This window comes from Manihot esculenta, chromosome 5 (genome assembly GCF_001659605.2).
Source record: "Manihot esculenta cultivar AM560-2 chromosome 5, M.esculenta_v8, whole genome shotgun sequence".
Taxonomy (NCBI): Eukaryota; Viridiplantae; Streptophyta; class Magnoliopsida; order Malpighiales; family Euphorbiaceae; genus Manihot; species Manihot esculenta.
Genome location: NC_035165.2, coordinates 8,705,756 through 8,729,307, shown reverse-complemented (window position 1 = coordinate 8,729,307; position 23,552 = coordinate 8,705,756). Strand labels below are relative to the sequence as shown.

General features: G+C 33.1%; 3 protein-coding genes across 3 annotated transcripts; 1 reads left to right on the top strand and 2 right to left on the bottom strand.

Moving 5' to 3' along the window:
* The first annotated feature begins 1,814 nt into the window (after positions 1–1,814).
* Positions 1,815–6,773, top strand: LOC110614413. The gene is made up of 4 exons (XM_021755938.2): positions 1,815–2,656; positions 2,741–2,937; positions 6,018–6,092; positions 6,194–6,773. The coding sequence occupies exons 1-4, from the start codon at positions 1,969–1,971 to the stop codon at positions 6,581–6,583; spliced, it is 1,350 nt and encodes a 449-aa protein (XP_021611630.1). The 5' UTR covers positions 1,815–1,968; the 3' UTR covers positions 6,584–6,773.
* Positions 6,774–11,465: 4,692 nt separating this feature from the next.
* Positions 11,466–13,246, bottom strand: LOC110614414 (dnaJ homolog subfamily B member 4). Its single transcript, XM_021755939.2, has 2 exons — positions 12,485–13,246; positions 11,466–12,206 (listed from the first exon to the last, which is right to left on the bottom strand). Exons 1-2 carry the CDS (start codon positions 13,006–13,008, stop codon positions 11,750–11,752), a joined length of 981 nt encoding a protein of 326 aa, XP_021611631.1. The 5' UTR covers positions 13,009–13,246; the 3' UTR covers positions 11,466–11,749.
* A 2,988-nt stretch (positions 13,247–16,234) lies between these two features.
* Positions 16,235–20,785, bottom strand: LOC110615538. Its single transcript, XM_021757433.2, has 4 exons — positions 19,928–20,785; positions 17,807–18,406; positions 17,417–17,708; positions 16,235–16,796 (listed from the first exon to the last, which is right to left on the bottom strand). The coding sequence occupies exons 1-4, from the start codon at positions 20,570–20,572 to the stop codon at positions 16,780–16,782; spliced, it is 1,554 nt and encodes a 517-aa protein (XP_021613125.1). The 5' UTR covers positions 20,573–20,785; the 3' UTR covers positions 16,235–16,779.
* Positions 20,786–23,552: the final 2,767 nt, after the last annotated feature.

Genomic DNA, 23,552 nt, shown 5'->3' with positions numbered 1-23,552 from the left:
CCTTTCCGTTTGGAATTAATAATTTTAAAAAAAATTAATTCAATTAATTTCTTTTCTTAATAATCTTTTTATTAAAAATGAGTGAATTAAATTTTTTTTTTAATAAAAAGTGAACTTAATTTTTATTATTTTAAAAAATTATCATTTTAAAATAAATAAAATTTTTACATAATTTTATAAAAAATTATTTTAATTTTTTTCTTTTGAATAAGATGTTTTACACCTTCAATTATTCGTATGATACACGAGAGGTATGAGAGAGAGAAGAGAGGGTGAGAGAAATAAAAAAGAGTTGGCCAGAAAAAAAAAAAAAAGAAATAAAAAGAGGAGAGGGTGGTCAGCTTGATTCTATAAGGCGGAAGGAGATGTGGATTAAGAACGGGTAATTCCAAGTTTACAAACATTTGCAAACTTTTTTATTTAAGCTTACTGGATAAAAAGGTAAAAACTTTATATTTGATTATGATTGTGGCAAAAAATTTTAATTTTAAATAATAAAATTATAACTTTAAAATTTGTTTCAATTATAGTTAAGTTTTAAAATTGTTTATTTAATAATTTTAAAATTTAAATTTAATTACAATTATAATTAAAACTTTTTAAATGTATTACGATTATAGTTAATTTTTAAAATAAATTTAATCAATTCACTTAAACGATATTCTAGCGCTAATTATTAGTAAAAAAAAATTTAATTTTCATTATTTTAATTCTTAATTTAAAATCTAAAATTTCTATTTTGAATGAATCCCTACAACTAGATAATTTAGTTAAACAATCTTCTAGCTCTAATTATTCATATACCATAAAAAAATATTTAACTTTTATTATCTTAATCCTTAATTTAAAATTTTGAATGAATTTCTACATCTAAATAATTATAAATTATAAATTATAGATTTTAAATTAAGTATTAGAATAATATTGTTAGGTACTAGATGCATTAATTAAAAATTAGTTAAAATTATTTTAAGATTGACTATAATTATAATAAAATGTTGGGTACAAAACTACAAATTTTTACTACATTTTTTTATAAAATCTAAAGTTTTAGATTTACCTATTCAATTGGGTAAATAATTTTAAAAATTAGAGTTTGTTAATCAAATTAAAGTTTTAATTAATAATTGTGATTAAATATAAAGTATGTATATATTATTGTTGAACCATTAAAATGAAGTTGAGAGAGGGGGATGAATTAGGAACCTATATCACAAGCTATGCGGAAATTGATTATAAGCTATAAAGATTTTTTTGGGTTTTAAATTAAAATTTAAAAACAATTTAAATTTAAAGAAGACGGGCGAATTAGGAACCTATATTACAATTTTACAACACAAGCTATGCGGAAATCGAAGAGAGGCTTAGACGTTTTTCTATGGGTGCGGGGAAATTATGGTCGATATTGCACAAGTAATTGTGGGGATGGGAAGGTTTACCACAGAAATTTTGTTTTTTTTTTTTTTTTTTATTTCCCCTAATTGCTTGTTAAGCATTACAAGGTCCCCAGGGCATCATCCTTAGCAAGACAATCATTCAAAGCCTTTGGACAAGAACTAATCCAATTAGATAGAGAAATAGACATGTTGGAACTGCTGCAGAAGATCTTTCAAATGATTTCATCGCTGGATTTAAGAGATCAATGAGCAAAAAACTTGTTATCCTGCCAATTTTAATTCCTATTGTTTTGGGTAATCCGACCCATCCCAAATGTGGATTTGGGTCCAAAAAAAGTTGACCCGTTAATCCATCCGTCCACGTCTAACCAATCCAACTCAAACTCAATGCCCATTCACGCTCCCAAATATTAACCCCACGCTAATCCTTTTTAAGCTCCCCTTTCAGCTCTCGCTCCCCTCGCCGCTTTTTCTGCCCTCCGATAACTTCCGCTTCTAAACCCTCACCACCACCGACCATACGGTGGTGCTTTCCGATTATCTACAAAACCCGCCCTATCCCCCTTTTATAATGGCGGCCACTTCTGCCTCAGAAGTGACGGAAGGACCTGTCCTCAGCTTTATTAACAAACGCCTCCGTGCTCTCCGCAAGAAGTACAACCGTATCCTCCAGATGGAAGAGTCCATCTCTCAAGGCAAGCCTATCAACAAAGAGCAAGAGGACGTTCTGCGTTCTAAGCCCTCCGTTTCCGCCGCAATTGAAGAGCTCGAGAAGCTCCGCCAGCCTCTCGCTAATGCCGTCTCTGAAGAAATCGCTCTCGCCCTACAACGCCATCAGCAACAGTCTTCTGTTTCTGATAATGCAATTTCGGATAAAGATGATAGCGAGAAAAGCAATTACGGGCCCGATGAAGAAGGCTCTCAAGGGGAAGGTGGTTCCCTGGTGGAGGATCTGTTGAATTTGTTGTATTTTGGGTCGATGTTCGATGTGAAGTCGCAAAATGACTTTACCGCCACCTTGTTGACTCGGACACACGAGAGAGGTTGCTGCTTGACTTACGATTATGTGACTGATGATGCTACGGATCTGCTTGGAGAAAGGGATTTGGACATGATTTCCAAGCTTGGCGGGTTACTGATTTCGCGCCCCGTCGATTCTAGCTTATCTCATAAGAATGCGTTGCAACGGTGCATCGAGCATGCCAAGTTATGGCTTACCAACTCCGACGAGCCAATTGAGCCCAGTGCTAACGTTACTTGTAATTTCTCTATTTATTTGTGGGTTTGGTTGTGTATGTTTGTGTGGTGTTCTCAATGACGTTTTGGATTTGTTGATTTTGTAGATGCACAACTGAGGGAGAGGCTGAACAAGATTATGGCTTCTGATTACTTCACGACCACACCAGAGATGAAAGCTCCAGTGGAAGTGGCTGCAGCTGCTGCTGCTGGAAATTATGCGTCCTTCCAGGTTCCTGTTCATAGAGTTCCTATCTCTATGCCAGTCCAAGTGGAAGGCTCTGTTGAGCAGTACGAAGAGAAGGTACAACTTCATTTCTTGTATAGCTATATGTCAAATATGTGATTTTGTTTAATTCTATATGAACTGTGTCTTGCACGTTTGCTCGTTATGTATTTTTTTACCTGTTTGTTTCTTTGATCTATGTATATCAATGTCATCACATGGCATTTTGCTTTAGCTTAATAGCTATAGCATTCCCTTAATTTTATTGGTACATTCATTAATGGAGATAATCATAGTTGGCCTGAAGGATGTTTTGGCAGGATGAGATTTTAAGGAGCCTGTTGTGTGCTTATCACGGTGGAACATAAAAAATTCTGTCACGCCGACTGCCGGATCTTGTGAAGAGTCAAGAACCTCTAGTTTACTTCTTCTTCCTCTCTCTCTCTCTCTCTCTCTCTCTGTGTGTGTGTGTGTATGTTTGTACTTTTTTGGGTAGGGGGTCAAGAGCTAAGAAGATTGCTTGTGTTATTGCCAAGATTGGTGGCACAGATATTTGAATTATTGTCTTTATTTCAGTAGTGTATTTATATTGCAAACTGGCCATTAGATAGTTAGGTAGAAAGAACTATGAATGCTATTGCTTCTCTACAATTGTATGTGCAAATAGAAAAACAATCTTTTTACGCCAATATAAAATGAAGAACATCGACTTTCTGGCGTCAAACCTGTTGCCTCATGAAACAAAGTACAAATGTTAATCTATCTTGGGTAACCAGCTTTTTATCTGTTCCAGATGTGGTTGCTAGTTCGTGTTCAAACTTTTTTCCTCATTGGTGTGCATAGTTCTGTATGTTTGGTGATAGTTATAAAAGAATTCTAATTATTTGATACCTGCATCCCCTTCCCCTTCATTGTTACTATTGGTTGAGTATAAACTCAGTTTACTTTGAGAGAACTTGGGTGTTCTGAAATTTAACTTGTTCGAAAACCTTCCTTTTTTTTTAAAGACATATATAACATGTAGAATAACCTACTAATTCTGTTAAAATTAGGTGTGTCTCTAAGTTGTGAGGGTTTATTTTGTATCTCAGCCATTTGCACATTTTTGGAACAAGCATGGTTTTAAGTCGTGGCTGCATTTGTGGTCACGGTTGCGAATAACGGAAATAGGCCTGTAATGGCTGTAATGTAATGCTAATGGTCTGGCGCTACGTAAATTTTTCAAAAAAATTTGCAAAGTTTATAAATAAAATGATATTAATTAGATTTAATTTAGAACATGTACATAAATGCATAATAAACATAAATATATGAAATATAGATTATTTGACTTAAGTTAAACATCATATAGTTTAAAATAAGAAAAATCAATATAATTTTTATAGATCGAGTCAAACTAATAGTTCAAAGTACAATATTAACTCAAAATTAACATTTTAATTGGCAAAAATCTTTTTAGAAAAGGAAAAAACAATAATTAAAAACTAAAATACATAAAATGTAACTAACCTTTTAGAAGAATTAAGCTTGGAAATATAGTAGTTTATGATGGATCTAAGCTTATATAAGAAATATGCAAGGAAGATTGAAATTTGAAAGAGAAAACAAAGAGAAAACTTAAAAAATATAGCCTTTAAAACTGCTGAAAAGTGTAGAAACTAATGAAAAATGAGAATAAGGGGCAGAAGATGAAGGATATAAAAGAATTTCAATTACCGGTAACGGCTGTTACATAACGGTCGTTATGCCTGCAAATTAGGGGGGGCGTTGTATAACGGGATAATAGATAACGGCCTCCCAAAAACCCTTACATAACGTAACAGCCGTTATTTAAAACCATGAGAACAAGTGCATGTTGCCCCCTAACAAAAATTTTGAGGAAAATTTACTATTTAGTCTTTGTAGTACGGAAAAGTTCATTAGCTAGTTCTTTGGTTCTGAAAAATATATTAAAACATCTCAAAGGTTTTAAAAATTATACTTATTAGTCATTCCATTAGTTTAGACATTAAGTGTTTTATTATTTAGTTCCTGTGATATGGAAAAACTCATTAGTTAATTCTTAGTTGCGTAAGAATGTCTTAGTTTCGTAAGAATGTCTACTGATTAGTCCTTTTATATTGAAAGCATTTTAGATTTTTTTGTAATACTTACCTGCTATTGATTAGTAGATTTTTTAAAATTTTAGAGACGTTTTAATGTATTTTGTAAAACTGATTAATTAATGAGTTTCTCTATACCGTGGGGACTCAATAATAATTTTTTCAATGTTTTATTGGACTTGTCGACTCCGAGAAAATGTGTCTTATATTATTTTTTTTCTCTTTATATTGGACTTTGCTGAAGGAGCTCTTTTGTGCATGTCTTTGTGTTTGCTAGTCCAGAGGCAATCAGATTAACTCAAGTGACCTTGTTCTGTTATATTCATTCTTTTTAGATGAATCCAGAACAGAAAACATATTTGTATCTAAGAGAGGCAAATCATGTATTCCAAGTGTCAGCCTGCGATGTTTAATGAATTGTCATAAATGGAGTTTCATGCAGTTTTGTGCTGGAGAGTTCCTGACTTGAAAATTATAAACTAGGACTTGTCAGGAGGGTATAAGTGTTGCTCAGGTCTTACTACATCGGATGAAGTGGTTATATATCTTCAGTTTTGAAGTTAACCTTGATTGTAAAGTTTACATGATCTAAGCGACATAAGTTTCTTTCCATATATTAGCAATCTTTTGAGCTAATTGTGAATATGTTGGTTTCATATTTAAAAAAAAAAAGTGCAAATACATGCTCAATTTTTAAATCCCTGAGGTCAAGTGAGTAGTGGTTAATGCATGAGTCACATATTCATTTCTTTTTAAATTAGTTGGCTATCCTTTGATAATTTGAAATTGATATACTCTTTTGTCTATATTTGTTTGAGTCATTTAATTCACATTTGGATGTTCTTTGATTTAGTTTGAATTATTATTATTATTATTTTGTGTGGATTGTTATTGGATTTTCAGTTTTAAGGAGCCTTTCACCAAAAAATTTATTTTTCTCGTAACTGGAATGCAGTTTTGAGTTTCTTTATTGATGACTTCTAAATTATTTCTTCATTTTGTTGAAACTTGATATTTGGTTTTTCTAGAAGCTTTACGAATCTAGTTTTTCTGTAGGATGAAGACTCAGCAAATCTGTTAGGACATGAAACTAGTGATAATCTGTCCAGCCCGGCTGAGGAACTTCAGAAGGTGCTTCTGTTCTTCATGCTATTAACTTTTTCTTTGATTAGCTATCATTCGTTACTTCTAGAATTGATATATGTGGGTTGTGGATCATTTCTCCAATGCAGGATGAACTGGAGATTGAAATTCCAGCGGAAGAGGTCTATGGTGAACAGGATCAGGCTAGATCATTGGAAGTGGATCATAATCAAAAAGAGGTAGATCCCAAGGATCAACAACATGTTGCTCGAAGGAACTACCAAAACCAACGAGGCGGTCGTGGTGGTGGGAGCCGCAGAGGTTATTCAAATGGCCGAGGCGGTCGAAGTAGTGGCAGAGGAGGCGGTGGATACCAAAATGGGCGCAGCCAATATTACGAACAATCTGGAAACTATTATCCAAGGAATTACTATAACAATCGAGGACGGGGTGGCAGAGGTGGTGGGTACCCTTATAACAATCATGGTTCAGCAGTTCAGGGTGGTCACGGCCAGGCTGATGTTGGTGTGGCTTCATGACGTCATTACTCATTGGGTGTTTATAGGGTGCCGTGTTACTAGTTTTCTAGGTGCCAGGTGGGTAATTAAAATGGTTTTTATCTGCTGCTTTGCATAAGAAACTTCTTATGAATGTGGGTTGCTGTCGAACGCACCAACGTAGACACCCTATTTTTGTAGTTCGTTCAATGAAGAACTTCTCGTTGATTTATTTTTGCTTTTTAAGGAGTTTTTCTTTGATTTAGTTTTGCTGTCCGGCCAACTTGCTAGGTGTATTAATCTTATTGAATGCTTAATTATTGTACTGAAGATTGACAGATTGTAAACATATTCAGGAAAAACAATTCTGATGAACCGAGAAAGGCAACAACTTCTTGATAAGTTAGCAGGATGGTGTCCCTAGCTAGTAAATATGTCTTCCAGCTGGAATGCTGATGTCGTTTGCTAGAGGTTGACTTGATGCGCCTCCGTTTAACGGCATTTTTCTGAGGGTTTGGAACCTTTTTTCTTTTGTTTTGAGAACAATTTTGAACTTGGGCACTTCAATTTAGTGCACCCTTATTAGAACAATATCTTACCTTCGTAGTTGGATAGATAGAGTCCCTGTTTTTCTCATTTTCTCTGCAGAGTCGATTCCTATCAGTTAGCGGTCGTCTTTCCCGCCTTCTGTTTGGGATGGCCTTTATTTCCCCTTTCTCAACAATGGTTTCTTCCTTCTCACTTGGAACGGGAATTATGGTAAATGAAATTTGATTTTTTAAGGCAGATCGAGTTTGCAAGAGAGCAAGTGTCCTTTGATCTGCTATTTTATGGTTACTTGCAGGCATTGGGCTATTACGCAGTACTCTTGTCAACTGTGAGTCATGATTGTTGTGCCTGTGATCAACCCTAGGATTATCTTTTTTGAATGTGATATCTTTTGAGGACGTTAGCTGTCTGCTATGTAGGCACCCAGTCTCCCACAGGCAGGATGTGGAAAAGACTCCTGCCACTTTCTGTAAATCTTCCTCTGGTTCTCAATGTACTCTTACCTTGACTCTGAAGTTTGATATTGAACGTCCTGGGGTTGGCTTTGTTAAGAATGATGATCCATTCGTAGGCTTGGCCCCTATTTTATTATTATTATTCAATTCTCTATGGGTTATCCAATTGTTAGTCTAGCATGGGCCTTATTTGGGAGATTTCCTATCTTTAAGCTAGGTTGGATATTTTGAGTATGCCTTATCCTTGTTCTAGGCCTTATCCTTGTTCTAGGCCTAACCCTTTTACGCATTGAACTTGTACTTTCAAAATTTCTAAAGAATCTATTGAGTTGTTAAACATATTAATTTCGTAAAATTTGCACATAATTTTGAATGTGGTCAAATTCAAGAATGCGAGTGTAAGACATGCATAATGCTATGTTAGTAAAGGGCCCATGTATTTTTAACTGCACAATATAATCAGTTTTCGAAGCCCATTTGAGCTGTTTCTATTCCTCGATACTTCTTTGTACGTGACCGATGCCTCCTTCCGCAACTCGACTTCAGCGGCTACTTCAAGCCTCCTTGGTCGGCAGTGGCCATTTGTTCTCTTATTCTTGGATTTTTAGCTTTTTCTTCCGCATCAAAAATTTTCATGGATTTATTTAGTTTCTTTTTTGGTGGAGATGGCATGATATGGTTTTACTTTTGTATTCAAGGCTTGTTTCACGAAAAATAGAAACGTTTAAAATTTTAATCTAAAAAAATAATTTTATTTTTTAAAAATAGAAAATTATTTTTCTACTTGAAGTTTTTATTAATTTGCTAATAAAATTTATTTTTTAAATTAAAATTAAATAATAAAAAATAAATTATTTCATTAAAAAATATTTTTGAAATACAAACTATTTTTTTACAAATAAATAGAGTTTTAATTAAATTTTAAAATATGAAAGAAGAGTTAATGTCCAGAATTTCTTAAACTTTAACATATTCAATAGAGAAGATGATTCTCAAATTTCAAAGTATGAAAGAAGAGTTAATGTCCGAAAGTTGTTAAACTTTAACATATTCGATAAATAAGATGATTTTCAAGTAAATATGAAGTTAACTCATGTGAATTGCCAGTTTGTAGATAGCAGAAAATTTTTGGATTAATCTCAAAGTTTCAAGTGTGGAGCCACTATTCTCTCTCTATTTATCTCTACCAATCATTAGTAGATTTTGTACATGCAGTTTCAATTTTACAACGATTTATATAATAAATGGAAATTAAAATTATTACGGTTTTATATATTTTTATTTTAATTTATTATATAAATTGAATTATCATTACTGTTTTGATTTTGATTAAGTTTTAATATCAATTTTTATTTTAATTCTGGTTTTAATATGAATTTTAATTTTTATAATAAAATTTAAACTTCATCGAGACAATTAAATTAACTTGAAGCTGATATTACTTTTTTCAAACTAACAAGCTAACAAAACTCACATTTCAATATTAAATTAATATTAAATATTCACTATATTATATAGTATTTTTATTTAAAAATATAAAAATAATTAAATAATTAAACATAATATATTTTTTACTACGATTTCTAAACTCTTAAAAAAAAACTATCCATAGAGTTTTTCAAAATTTTATTACAATTTTTTTATAAAAATAAATAAATTTTTATTAAACGAGCTTTTATATTTTATTAGTATAATTCTATTAATACGAAAATTATATATATATATTCTATTTAAATAAAATAAACTATAATTAGTTAAATTATATCATTATAAACCTATTAATAAAATATATTAATCTATTATATTAGTTAAAATTAAATTATAATTTATTAATAAAAAGACAATAAATATTTAATAATTAAATAATATTGCAATTATATGTATGTAATTTTATTGAAATTATTTATATAATGTAAAATATATTATTGAAACTGTATTTGAATATAATATCACTATAATTTATTTTTAAAAAATATATATATTTATATATTCGGTTCTTCGGTAAGGTTCTAAACCAATTAGTTTCTATCCCTTTGAGTAGGGATGGCTCCTCCATAGTTGCCTGAAGGTGTGTTCTTTTTTCCATTTTAGATGAGATGTATATACAATTTTTTTTATTTTTGATAAGGACTTGCTTTTAAATCTACTGTAGTTTGCTCTGTTTTAGCTTCTAGCTGAGTTTGAATGGCCTCTTATGCTTTTTTTCCTTTAGTTTAGTTTGTTTGGGGCTTTGTAGGTTGAAGTTGGTAGATTTTTAGGTCCTTCAATAAACATCTCCTTTTGCCTCCCTCAGTATAAATCCAACAAGCGATTCCTTAAGTATGGCTTTCAATCGTCTTGAACATTGTGAAAGTCAATCATTTCTTGTTTAACAGTTCACCTCCTAATCTTCTTGGTTTTCCTCATGAAACTACTCGACACCAAAACCATCGATTTTTCATCTCAACTCTGTTCTGGACTGTCTTTTCCTTTATAGTATTGACCATTGTACTCAATGTTCTTGTGCTTTAGATGGTTTTTATTGATCAAGTTTCGGATTCTAGGGATCCAACTCCGGTTAGGTTTGTTAGTTGTAGATCTGAAAGTTAAATATATAAAAGAATCATTAATGTACTTTTATTTTATTGGTGCTCAAGTAATTTGCAATGTTATATGATCTTAGAGTTTGAATTTCAGTAGAAATCAATTATATAAAAAACTAGGAATCCTATTCTCTAAAAGCAGCTCAAAACCTTCTGCATTTACATGAAGGCTTGGCAGTCTCTAAAGTTCAGAAACAAAGCTCAGACTACTTAGCTATGTCGTCTATGGAGTTCGGTTTCCCAGTTATTCAAAGGGGAAGAACGATGTCAAGCTGGTTTAGCTTTGATCACTACAATGAATTTTCAGACACAAAACCATCAGATACGGTTGTGGAAATCCATATGCGCCAATGAATTTGGTAGTTATTAATAATAATAGTCTCTACATAATCATCAATGCTTATCAACAAACAAGTATACATAGATTGCTATGAATTTGGTAGTTAAGCATGGTTTTATTTACCTTCTGGTGTTGAAGCTAGCTAATCAATTCACAGTAACACGGTGCAGACCTTATCGACTCACTGATCCAGCCATTAAAGAGTTTGCTGCTGAATACACAGATGTTGATTTCATCAAAGATTGATGTGGACAAGTTGGTGGTAAATACACTTTCTTAAGATTTTTGTTTCTTTCTCTCTCCCTATTCCTCTCAATCTCAAACTAGAAAAAACAAATGATGAAAATTGTGTGAATGCAGCTGGTGGCAAACTCATGAAGAAAGGGAAAGAGGTTGACAAGATTGCACGGATTAAGAAGTTAGAACTCGCAAAACAAGATTCAATAATATGGGAATAGGAAAAAATTCAAATCTAAATGGGATCTATATAAATTCATAATATAAATATAGGAATTTTAGTAAATAATTAGTACAATGTTTGAAATTTTTTTTGTTATTATTTTGAAATCCAATCCATTTCTATTCAAATAGACTTTGCTTATATTATAAAGCGTGTGTGGAATTGTGATTTGTGGATCCCACAATCGGAGTTCACTTGTTGTGGACATTGCCAATGATTTCTTCTCCTTGAAACAAAGAGAATGTGAGAAATAAAAAATGGTAGGGCTCTTGTTGCTTGACAGATATCACCCTATGATTCTGTCCAGCAAACAAGGCCACAGATCAGATTTACAACCAAGCTCCATTAAATCGAGAGAGAGAGAGAGAGAGAGAGTTGGAACATGCAGAGGAAATAAAATTGCCAGTGTCCTGTTAAGAGCTGATCTGCTAAAATAAAAGTTCTTCACTTTAATTGTATATATTCCCTACTCTGCTAAAAAGCAAACAGGAAGATTTAACTTATAATTAAACTGAACACTGAAATCTGAGGAAAGAAGTGTCAGGAAACAAGTCAGTGCATTAGATGTCATCATTTCTCAAGTACATACAGAGGATTTTCTCGCTTCAACTTCAAAGCAAAAAGACTAAACATTAGTAGATCAACAGTATACAACTTTCAAATAGGAATAATCTTTTGACAGCTTTGATAATAGAATTATAATAGTGCTTAATATGCTTCTAACTTCCTTCCTACTATGCACAATCTTGCTCTAGAACAGTGGAATATGCAAATGTATTTACATCCGATTAACTTACATGAACAATTAGCACTGATGGATGATCAGTAACCCAAGCTATCAGCACCACCTAGTACCCTCTTGAGATCAGATTTCTGTTCTGCAGTGAGTCTTGATGGGAATGTGACATCAAACTTGATTCTAAGGTTTCCTTTCTTGTGTGGTTCTTTTGAGATTGGCATTCCTTCATTCAATATCACCATCTCATGGCCTGGTTTGATAATATCCGTTGCTGGGATTGCAAGATATCTTCCATCCAAGGTTGTTAAATCAACAGTCTTCCCTGTAAGAGCATCTAGTAATGAGATTTTCTGATTGACCACAAGATCATTCCCATCCCGTTTAAAGATAGGATGGGGCTTCTCATCCACCACGAAGATAAGATCAGCCGGAATAACACCAGGTTCTTGGTTCCCTTTCTCAGGGAAAGTGATTTTTGTGCCTTTCTTCCATCCTGGTTTGATATCTATCTTCAAGATTTCATCAACAGTCTTGGGCTTACTGCAAGAAAAGAATTCCAACCAAATATATAAAGAAGCAATCGAAGAACAAAAAAATCACTGCAAGACTGTGCCACAAATTCCAATACTGCTTTCTCATTCCATATTTCTACAGGGATTCATTTGGTTCAACCTATAAATGGGAAGTGCAACTCCCAAAATTCTATCTACAAAGTGATGATTTTTAATACCCAGTTACAAATTGTAGCGTCATTCTTGAAAAAAATATAAATACCATTAAAATCAGGAGACGGAAGTAATTAACGAAGATCAACTGACCCGAAATCATCAGGGACAGAACGCGAAATCCTCATCTTCCTTCTAGCTCCTTTATAGAGCTCCTCCAAACTGCACAGCAACTTGCTCTCAATCGCCGCCATCTTCCTGTTCCCCTGACTCACAGTCTCCCCGTTCCGATAAAACCCACTCTTCCCACTCCCACCACCCATACCACCGCCTCCAGATCCGCCGAAAAACTCTTTGAAAATGTCTTCTGCATCCCGCTGATTGAACCGGAATGACGTATTGTTGGACGCCTTCCCCTCATCACCAGGCCCACCAAATTCAAAAGACTTAAGCCCCTCTTCCCCATATATATCATAGATCTGACGCTTCTGCGGGTCGCTGAGGACATCATAAGCTTCTGAAATTTGCTTGAATTTCGCTTCGGCTTCTTTCTTGTTAACGGGATTCTTGTCGGGATGCCACTTCATGGCCAGCCGCTTGTAGGCCCTTTTCAGGTCATCGTCCGTTGCGTCCCGGTTAACTTTCAGTAGATTATAGTAATCAACCCCCATTTGCATTCAATGAGAGAGTTTGCTGAATTGATAGACAAGAGAGTGAGTATGGGAAAAACGCGACTTGGGTTTTGTAATTAAAAACTAGTGAAATGTGGGGTTGTCAAAAAATTCTTGGAATTTTTTGACGGTGAAAGGGACGGTGGCAAACAAAGAAAGCGGCGAGTCGGCCGGTTGTAGAGCGAGTGAAGCAAAAATGTGGCAGTGGTGACGCTTTCTGTTTCTGATAACGCGTTCATGGACTAGAGATTATTATTTAAAATAAATAAATGCGTAATGTTTGGGTAACAGCTCTTGTGTTGAGATTTAATTTGACAGGCATTCCAAGCAAAGTGTCAATCACCCATTCGAGTCCAACGCCTAATTATGACAAATATCCCAACAGTCTCATAACCAAGTTTTCTTTTTTTATTTTACAGATTCAATAAATCATCCAAAAATATTTTTTTTATTTATATCGATTTTTCTAATGATTTAATTAAATTTTAATTTTCAGTAATTAGAAAAAGATAATAAATGTTTATAATTTAGGAATAATATGATGGAAGATATTTATTAAAATCATCTTATCAAGTAGTTAGTTCAGTAAACGAATTTTTAGGAGAAAAATCTTCATATAATCCTATTAATAGCAAATTAGTAATTTTTTTAAAAGTCTATATTTAATAAATTTTTATTTTTCCCTAAAGAAGAGGTATGTTGTTAATATTTTACTAATTCTAGCTGGATCTACGAGATGCTTATTTTAACTTAGAAATTTGTTTTTTTTTAAATAATTTTAAAATTGGTTATTAAATTGAAACAAATTTTATATAAGAATAAAATTTAATAATTATTAAATTGAATATTTATATTAAAATTTACATAAAATTAATTAAAATATGGGTTTTTTTTTTTTTTTTTGGTTTCTGGTGAAAGCCATGAGTTTGAGTGAGGCAAATCTCTATTGGAAAGTTGAAGAAAAGAAAGGTAGGAGTAAAAAAGGGCCCAAAGGAAGGTGTTAGGTGACAGGGCCGTTGGGTTAGCAAAAAGAGAGGGAGAGGAGAACGTGCAGAGGAGTATCTTGTTGGACAAGAGTTTCCACAACGTGACAGAATCTGGTTTGGCGTCGCGAGGTGGCCAAAGGAATCATTCAGATAACGTAATGTACACAGGCAAAACGACATCGTCCTTTACTAAATTCGTCGATCTAATCGCCCTCACACCTCACATTCTGGGTTATTATTTAAATGGAAATCATAGAGACGCCACGTAATGGTGGACGATTTTTCAGCACAACAGCTAGCGTTGTTTGACATTTTGCTTAATTAGGAGTTTATGTTAAGCTTAATCATAATCATAATCATAATCTAATCTAAGCAACTAAGCAAGCAAATGGACGGTGTGGCTTGGAGTGTGAAAAATGAAAACATAATACAGGATTTCTTAATTATCATTATCATTATTATTAAATGGAATGTGTTATGAATGAATGGTAAGTAAACAAACTTGGCACAAGCAGCCCATGGCATGTGTTATGCGGAGCTGCCTGCAAAAATGGTTATGGACAATTAACCCAAGCCCACCACCTCAAATCATCTCCAAGCCCAATTACTCGTTGACGTCTTCGCTGCCTGGATGAATGCGGGAACACGTTCAGTTCGAGCAAATTCACGCTCAAGCTCTAGGTTGCATTGTATTCAGTGGACTTCGCAGCTCAATTCATTCATGTAGAACTCTTATTAGAACCCGTGCGCAGAGCTCTGGCAGACTGATTGTAAAAACAAGCTTTTCTGCTGCATCTACAGAACCCTTTCTTTTTGAAGGCTTGTGCTCAATTGTTTGATTCTCATCAAGGGAAAAGCGCATTCCTAGAAGTTAAAACCTGGGTTCTAATCCAATGTTTATACAAATAACAATTTCATTTCTATGCTTCTGACGGCTTTTTTGACTCCAAGAATTTTTTTTTTATTGCATTTAAAAGTCTAGAAGGCAAAATACAAGAAAGTCGCAGCCCTCCTTTAGCAGAGTGGCAACGCATATAGGAGAAGTTGAAACCTGATCATGGGTTCAAACTCCCCATCTCCACCCTTAAAAAAAATATATATATATATATAAGAGAGTCCAAAAAAGATGTAACCAAAAAGAACCCAACCCATAATGCATCCACATAAACAATCCAGCCTACTCGCGAACTAAATTAGCCCTGCAGTCTAAAAAATGCAACATTTATGATTTTACATATTTGAATCGTACCTTTTTTTTTTTCTATTTATGAAAGTCTCACAATTTTAAAATTGCACGAACTTTAAAAAATATGATAAAACAGCAAGTCTGTCACTAAATTTAAAATAAAAATTAATATTTTTTTTCTATGATAAATAGACTTTTTTATTTATTTAAAATTCACTTTTTATTTTAAATATTAATTTTTATATCATCACAAAATTTTTAATTGCATTTGACGTGAGATCAATTTAAATCAAATTTACTATTATTTTTTTTATAATTATCAATTTGCATGACACATATTACTTTTTAAAATATGACGAGAATCATATATTTATCACAAAATTTAAGACGAAAATTTTAGTTTAACGGTATATTTTATATTTTAATTATTTTTATAATTTTATATATTATAATTTTTTTCTATTATAAATAATATTTTTTTATTTATTTGAAACTTATTTTTTAATTTTTAAAAAATTTTAATATGATTTTTCAGTTTCTGATTTATGATTTTTTTTATATCTTACCCAAGATATTAGGTAAAATTCCTGAACCAGGTTCGCTTTCTTCCCTTCTTCTTCCTTCTATTCTTTTTACAATTACCGGTTTGCGTCTCCTCTGCTTCTTAGTTGGTTGTTCTGGCTATACCACTTTGTGTTACTAACATCCTCACTTCCTTTCCAAACTGTCTCCTGCTGATGCTTCCCCAGACCCAACTTGAAGTGGAACGTAGAGAAGCAGAAACTGCATGGAGTTGCAGAGTGAACGAGCTATTGTATTATGAACGTGTCTCGTAACCATATCTGTACAATTCATAGCCAATAAATCTCTGTTTGCTTAGATATTAGTCTCCATCAATCTATCCTACACACGTCAATGTAGAAGTACCATTGCCACCCATAAATTTCTTACAGAATTGGCCTTCCGGAACTAGATGCAACTAAACCATCATCTTTTCTTTTTTTTTGAGAAAGACAAGCAATGCCTGTTCTACCTTCAATCTTTAGCAAAAAAACCAAAATAGGCTCAAACTGATTTAACTCATTGGTAAACCGTACAAAGTAGCAAGAGATATCCTAACATCCTATTATAAAAAGAAAAAAGAGGTTGTTTATTTATAAACCCATGAGACTGTTTCACAGGCAGAATCAGTTGCACAAGCCCTGAAAAGACCTAAAAAACACTTGGGACCTGGTCACAGCAAACTATCAAAACCATACATTTTTTCACACGCAATCTGGTGCAACAAATCTGTGAAGAAATTATGCTATAGTTATGTTCCGAGTAGACCAAATATTGCATAGTATTATCGATGGGGGGAGACGCATCAGCACCACATTGACCATCCGCAGTTGCGACAACACTTAGCAGATAGCTTAGAGTTCCACAAGATAGTCTAACTTATTATTGTCTGACGACCATGGTTGGAAAGATAGATCCATTTCATCGTGCTTTCAACTAGATGCACAAGGGGAGGGAATAGAATGTACAGAAAATATGCCGTCGTGAGAAGATAACAAAACTGTGATATCCATCCATTGTATCTCATAATTTGACTCCTGGCTCTCAAAATCCTCTGGCCACTGATACAGAAGAAGAAAATATGTCAAGAAAAATATCTAACCCAAAAAGGAAGAAGAAAAATAATCATAATATCTGAAATGGAAAATGAGATCTCTCAACCCTGGAGACAATTGTAGTATAAATGAGAAAAAGCCCATTAGTCCTCTAGGTGCATTAATTTACTTGAACTGAAATGACCCATTATTCTACCCTCTCTCTTGTTTCTTGGAAAAAGGTACGCTACTCCAAATTCGTTCAAGAACACACAGTTAATGAAATTCAAATTTCCAATGCTTTGTGCTTAAAACTACAATTTACAGAATCCAAATCCACAATTATCAAATAAGTTTACTAGAGATAAGAATCAACACAAGAATTATAAGAGTTACAAGTGTATTAACTCCCAGCTAGTGTACAAGAACTTAAAAATATATAACTGGTAACAGGAAAGAAGCAACAAAATTAAGAATGGCACTAATCACACAAGCACTTTACTTCGAAAGTGCTGGAAAAGAAGCAATCAACTCGTTTTCTTTCAGAGCAACCAAACAGAGCATAAAAGATTCAGATAAAGGCATAGCAAGACAGATTTATAAAGCTATTCACTCCCCTAAATTGCAAGGTGGGGTAAAAAACTTACGTTTAGATGAAGACTCAATTACAATAACATGCATATCGGCATTGTTTGGAGGAAGCTGCAACCGAAGGGGGTAAAGCTTTCCATTCAAAGGACTACGAGAACAAACAATAATATCCTGAAGACCCGTCTCTTCCCTTAATTTCTGAGTCAATCCATGAAAATCATTTCCCTTAAAATTCAACGAGGAAGCCTCCACAATATCACAATCGACATTCCCACTCTCATCAGCCACGTGGTAGTATATAGTTCTTCCCTCAGATTTAGGAGGCGAACTCCTATTAGATTCAGTCGACTGCATACACAATATAAACCACAAAAAAAGAAAATATTAAAAACAGGTTGAAGTTTTGCTTTTGTTATGTAATTTCAAGGAGAGTTAGAGATTCAAACCTCTTGTCTTGAAAAACTGCCAGATTTGATGGAGACGGAAGAAGGCGAACTGGAATCTAAATCCAAAGAATCTAAATGAGAGATGGGTTGTGGCTCTGAACCTTCTTGACGCGAAGACCTGACTTGAATCTCGACAATATCAACATGCCAAAGAATCCAATCCTGAGTAGCAGTCCTATGAGGAATATCATGAGTCACCGAATTTCTCCAAGGCGGGAGTCCCCCGTTAGCTCTCAAGAAGTTCCCATACCGCGTCCTGAGCTTAACCAGATTTCCTTCCCTGATGGGCTCCCACTCGACGGAGGAATCAAGCCTTCTGGGCAAAGTCTGGAGGACCTTGCAACCGGTCATGCCGAGAAGAAAAGGCTGGTTAGATGCGGTGAGGTACTTCCCATGGCAAGACTTAAGGCGGATTAAGTTGTCGGCTCCGGGGACGAACTCGACAGTCCATCTAGCTTGCTTGGAAGATCCGTTTCGATCTTGGCAGACGTAATCCTCATCTTCCTCAGCGTGGAGGTACTTTTCGTGGTGACTACGGAGACGCACGGCCTTGGCGTTGTGGAAGAACTCCATAGCTGACCGGAAGGGATTAGAAATGGACTGCGAAAGCAAAAGACTACAAATTTAGAATGATTACAAATCGTGAAGCACGGTCTTCCGTAATTTCATGGTTCCAAGTTGAATTGGCGGCGAGTTGGACACGGCTATTACTTGTTTTGCCTTTTTCTTTGCTTCTTTTTTATATTTAATCTAAGAAAAGAAATAATTGTCCGAAGTTTCTTGGAGAGCTATTATGAGTATGGTTGTTCAGTTTTCTGGTTTTTTCAGCTTTTCAGACGGTATTATAGATTTAATTTTGTGACCTTTGGATATGGAAACAGGTGATGGGTCCCATGGATATTGAATATTCCCGTTCCAAGTTGCTGCGACTCTTTCGACGTTCACATTAGCATCATTGGTTTTTCTATTTGTTGAATAAGTCAATAAAGAAAATATTACAAACAGGATAAAGCGTAAAATAATTGAGCTTCCTGGCAGTTTGTCTACACAGGAAAATTCAGTTGCGTGTTTATTGAATCTTCTGCATATGCCCGTCAATCGTCAAATGAACAATTAGGGTTTTCAACTAAGTAAATAAAGGCTAGAATTTATGGGATTTCTGCAAAGGAAGAACTCCTTGTTGCCTTCAGGAATATCACACACAGAAGGAAGGAAATGAAATATATTGTCTCGATCATGAACATCTTCAAAACACAAATAGATGAATCTCTCCGATCCATCCATAAAAAAATTTATGCCACCTGGCACCACTGAAACCACTAGAAAAATTTGACAAAATTATTGCGCGTCTAATACTGCCACTTAGAATTTTTATTTATTTATTTATTCTTGACAGGTTAAGTTTTCAACCATTACATGGTGCGGCAGGGTTGGTAAGGCATCTGCTAGCAAGATTTGTCTAGCCATTAATTATTTGGGGAGTTTGAGAAGCGGAGAGTGACCCTTTCATGTTTGTCTAAATTCTAAACTACAATCACCTTTTTTTTTTTTCCCTGTTCTTTCCTCATCTCTTATTTTGTGTTTAACTGTACACTTCTTCTGTGCACCAATGAAACTGAAAGAGAAAAGGCCAAAAAAAAAAAAAAGCTATTCCATATGTTACAAAGCTTAGTGCACATCGTACACGCAACTTATTCTTTATTCGTTAGAGGATTTATTGCTCTAAATAAAGCAGCTTCTTTTTCTTTCTTTTTTTTTTTTCCATCTGCGGACGGAATTTTCATGCTTCATTTGCCCGATTGTATTGTCACCTTTCCTCCCTAATTTTGGACTTTGTGTCTAATTTATATACATAATTTACTGTTAGAATTATTAATGCATTTCTATGAATGGCATTATCATTGCAAAAATTAAGAATTGGGATTCTGCTAATCTTTAATTTAAGTCACTGTCTATCGAATTATTAAGACCATAAATTATTTAGCCTTATCTGCATATACCTAATATTTTCTTCTTAAACAAGAAAAACAATAAAACCAGGTTAATATCTTGATTACCCAACTGACGAATCCTAAGATTAACTAGCAAATTGTAATTTTCTAAGTTAAAAAAATTGCATACCTTCTTTGGAGACAACCTTGGAGACATGGACTTGATGACGGTCAACCTCGGAGTCCTTACCGATGATACAACTGAAATCGGTGAACCAGGCTCTGAACCCAAATACTCATCGGAAGCAGCTTCAAGAACGTCACCAGGAACCGAAGAAAAACTCGACATGGACGACAAATACTCCGCCAACGACTCCGTTTCACCTGCGTCAACTGCCTCTACATCCCACAGAATCCACCTCACTGTTGAACCGGTGTGAGGCTCATCGTGAGTAACCGAGTTCCTCCACGGTGGCGTCCCTCCGTTTCCACGCAAGAACTTCCCACACCAGCTCCTCAATTTCACCTGAAACCCATCTCTTATAGGCTCCCACTCGAGATTCAAGTCGCTAATCTTTTCAGGAAGAGTTTGAATTACCCTCTTCCCTGTCATACCTAAAAGAAAGTGCAAATCAGAGGCAGTAAGATATCTGCCATTATAGGTTTTGAGACGGACAACATTTTGCTTCCCTTCGACGAGCTCCACAAGCCATCTGGCTTTACGAGACGAGCCATTTCTACTCTGACGAACAGTTTCCCCATCGTCATCGGCGATCAGGTACTTATCAAGATGACTGCGAAGCTTGACTGCCTTGGTTTTGGCAAATAACTCCATGAACAAACAGAAGGGTACTCCCCTTGACTGATTAGAAATAAGGGTTTTGCGTGTTGAGGCTGAAGTTGGAGAGAAGAAAGAGAAGGGGTTTATTATATATGGAGTTTGTGCATGACCATGGAGACGGGGAAGAGCGAAGGTGCAGAGAAAATGGGTGGGGATTAATTACTTAATGCCATAGAAAGGCTAATAGTGTTGGTATGTTGTTGTAGGTATTGACAATTAATGTTAGTTTATGTATATCTGGTGCGGAATGTGACGAAGGCATAAGACGAGTGAAAATTTTATACCCACATTTATAATCCAGTATACGGAAATTCTGCCTGCCTTGTCTTCATCTAATTTCTAAAATTATATATAACTTATTTACAGATTCAGATTCGAGTCTCGCTCCCTCGTCCCTTGTTTAAAAAAATATATATATAGAGAAAATTTTTAATTACACCTGTTCGCTTTGAACTCAAAACATGAAAAGGCGTGACACCTATAAACAAGGTTTTTCATAAATGTACAAATAAAAAAGTGCTATTGCACTTTTTTTTATATATTATTGTATATTGAGTATATTTTAATTTAGATAAATTTTATGATTTTAATATGACTGAAAATAAAACTGAATTGCAATCGATTAATTTAAGAAAAGTGAAGGAATTGACACATATAATAGTAATTTCAATACTCAAATCAGTTTAGATAGATGAATATAATAAATTATTTTTAATTCAAAATAAATATGTAAAAATGTGTATCTTAATTTTTATATAATTAAAAGGTGGAATTTATTTTTAACTGATACTAGTTAGTATATAAGAAATACTGCAATTATAAGTGCGATGGATCTGTTAGATTATATTCAGTAACTTTTCATGAAATCTCAATTTACTCAAAAGAGGAAAATTTTGATGATGCAATAAGTGTTACGATATCATGCTCTTCTATCTGTTTTTGATGAGATTTATGCAACAATATATTAATTTATTAAATTATTGCCATATAATTCTATGTTATGATTATAGTGCATAATTATGTTAGTTGATTATTATATTATATCAAATTCTATATTAATATTACATATACCGATAAAAATTTATACACTCGTCCAATACAAAACAATCACTGTGCTTTTATAAAGTGAATTTATTATAATTGCAGTATGTATGATATTTTTAATTTGACTAGATATATATGAGTTATCAAGAAAAATTACATGCAAAGAGATTAATAAGAGCCATAATCTCCTCTAAAATTTTAATTTTTAAATAATAATATATTGAATATGGTTTATTTTTAGAAACTATTGCTTTTACCACTCAATTTCTTTTTTTAAAAATAGAATGTTAATTTTTTTATTAGTGTAATTAAATAAAAATTCAATTGAGTATAATTTTCGTTGAATTAGAATTAAATATTTTTTGGTTTTTTTTTCGAAGAATTAAATTTTTTAGTTGACGACGAAAGTTCCATGATGGCACAAATATCATGATTCATGAACAATTGATTCGAGGGAGTAGGGAACATTCAGAGTTTTCGTAATACAATGTTCATCTTCCAGACAAGATCATACGTGTGGACTTTATTTTATTTTAAATAATAAATATTGAATTTTCATATTCAAAAGGAGAACTATTTTTAACACTTTAATATATAATTTATTAAAGAATGCTATTTTTGGCATATAAGTTTTTATAGTAATTTTATTAATTATAAACAAAATTAAAATACATAAAAATTTATTTATTAATGTATACATATAATTTGATATAATTTTTTTAAACAATTAATTTGATATATATGAAGATAAGTTTTACTTAAAATTAAAGAATTATTTTTAATACAAAACTATTAAATGACAATTAAAATAAGTATCAAGAATTTATATGATTGATTTAAAAAATTAATTTATATGTAATTTTAAAAGAAATAAAATAAAATAATAAAATAGAATAATAAAATAAATCACAAAATTAAGATAGTCTGTTAAACTATAAAATGGAAAGTACTTAATAGAGTTAGGAATTCTAATCTGATTTCAGAAAAAAAAATCCTAATCTGAAATGGAATTAATTTAAAAGACCTAAATTAATTTGGACTAAAGTTTAAAGTCCTCAATAATCTAATAATAATAATAGTGTATTTTTAAATTGCATATAGAAGTATCTGGTAATATAATACATCAAAAAAATTTTGTAAAATGGAATTATATGTTCAATAGAAATTTTAATTAACTATAAATTAAAAATAAATAAATAAATTATTTTATAAAATTTATTATATAACTATGAAATAAAAGATAAATTGAAAAAGCTTCTAAAATAACTCGAATGTTCGTCAATTTTTATGAGATTTTGACATGCGCTCCTCTTATATTTTTATTGTCGTAATAGAGATTTGCTGATTGAATTTAATAAAAGAAAGTTTTATAAAAAAGCATAAAAAAATTGAGAAAAAAAAGCTACATAGGTAGTTGTAAGGATCGTTGAAAGTGGAAGCAGTATTAATGGAAATGTGAAGATGGAAGCATAGAATAGCAGACCTTTGATAGTGGAGGCATTTTGAGGGAAGGAAATGGACGCACTTAGCCAATTTTGTTGAAGAAACGGAAGAAGGATAAGTTGTGACACACACACATCACATGGGTTGTAATTCATTTCTAGCTATCTCAATTTCGTCTAGGATATGCAATGCAATTAAGAGATGAACAAAACCATTATTGCATAATTTCCTCTCAGAATATCATAGATAAATGATATTCTACTCTATAGATATAATGCTTTATTTTTGCAAAACTATATTAAATTTATCTTTACAATTTAATCATAATTGGAATAAACAAAATGCTTGGGGCTTTTATCAAAATGGTGGGATTGAGAAAGTATTTGTTGAATAGGAATGTTTTTTTGCTGTGATGGGTTATGAACTTTGATTTTTTGAGTCACACCGAAAGAAAATCAAAAATTAAAACACAACACGAAAAACACTA

Coding starts and splice junctions, on each gene's coding strand:
- LOC110614413 (XM_021755938.2), top strand. CDS start 1,969: ATGGCGGCCACTTCTGCCTCAGAAGTGACGGAAGGACCTGTCCTCAGC. Junction 2,657..2,740: donor GCCCAGTGCTAACGTTACTT/GTAATTTCTCTA, acceptor TTGATTTTGTAG/ATGCACAACTGAGGGAGAGG. Junction 6,093..6,193: donor CGGCTGAGGAACTTCAGAAG/GTGCTTCTGTTC, acceptor TCTCCAATGCAG/GATGAACTGGAGATTGAAAT.
- LOC110615538 (XM_021757433.2), bottom strand. CDS start 20,572: ATGGAGTTATTTGCCAAAACCAAGGCAGTCAAGCTTCGCAGTCATCTT. Junction 18,407..19,927: donor CAAGGTTGTCTCCAAAGAAG/GTATGCAATTTT, acceptor TTGCTTTCGCAG/TCCATTTCTAATCCCTTCCG. Junction 17,709..17,806: donor GCAGTTTTTCAAGACAAGAG/GTTTGAATCTCT, acceptor TTGTGTATGCAG/TCGACTGAATCTAATAGGAG.
- LOC110614414 (XM_021755939.2), bottom strand. CDS start 13,008: ATGCAAATGGGGGTTGATTACTATAATCTACTGAAAGTTAACCGGGAC. Junction 12,207..12,484: donor TCTGTCCCTGATGATTTCGG/GTCAGTTGATCT, acceptor CTTTTCTTGCAG/TAAGCCCAAGACTGTTGATG.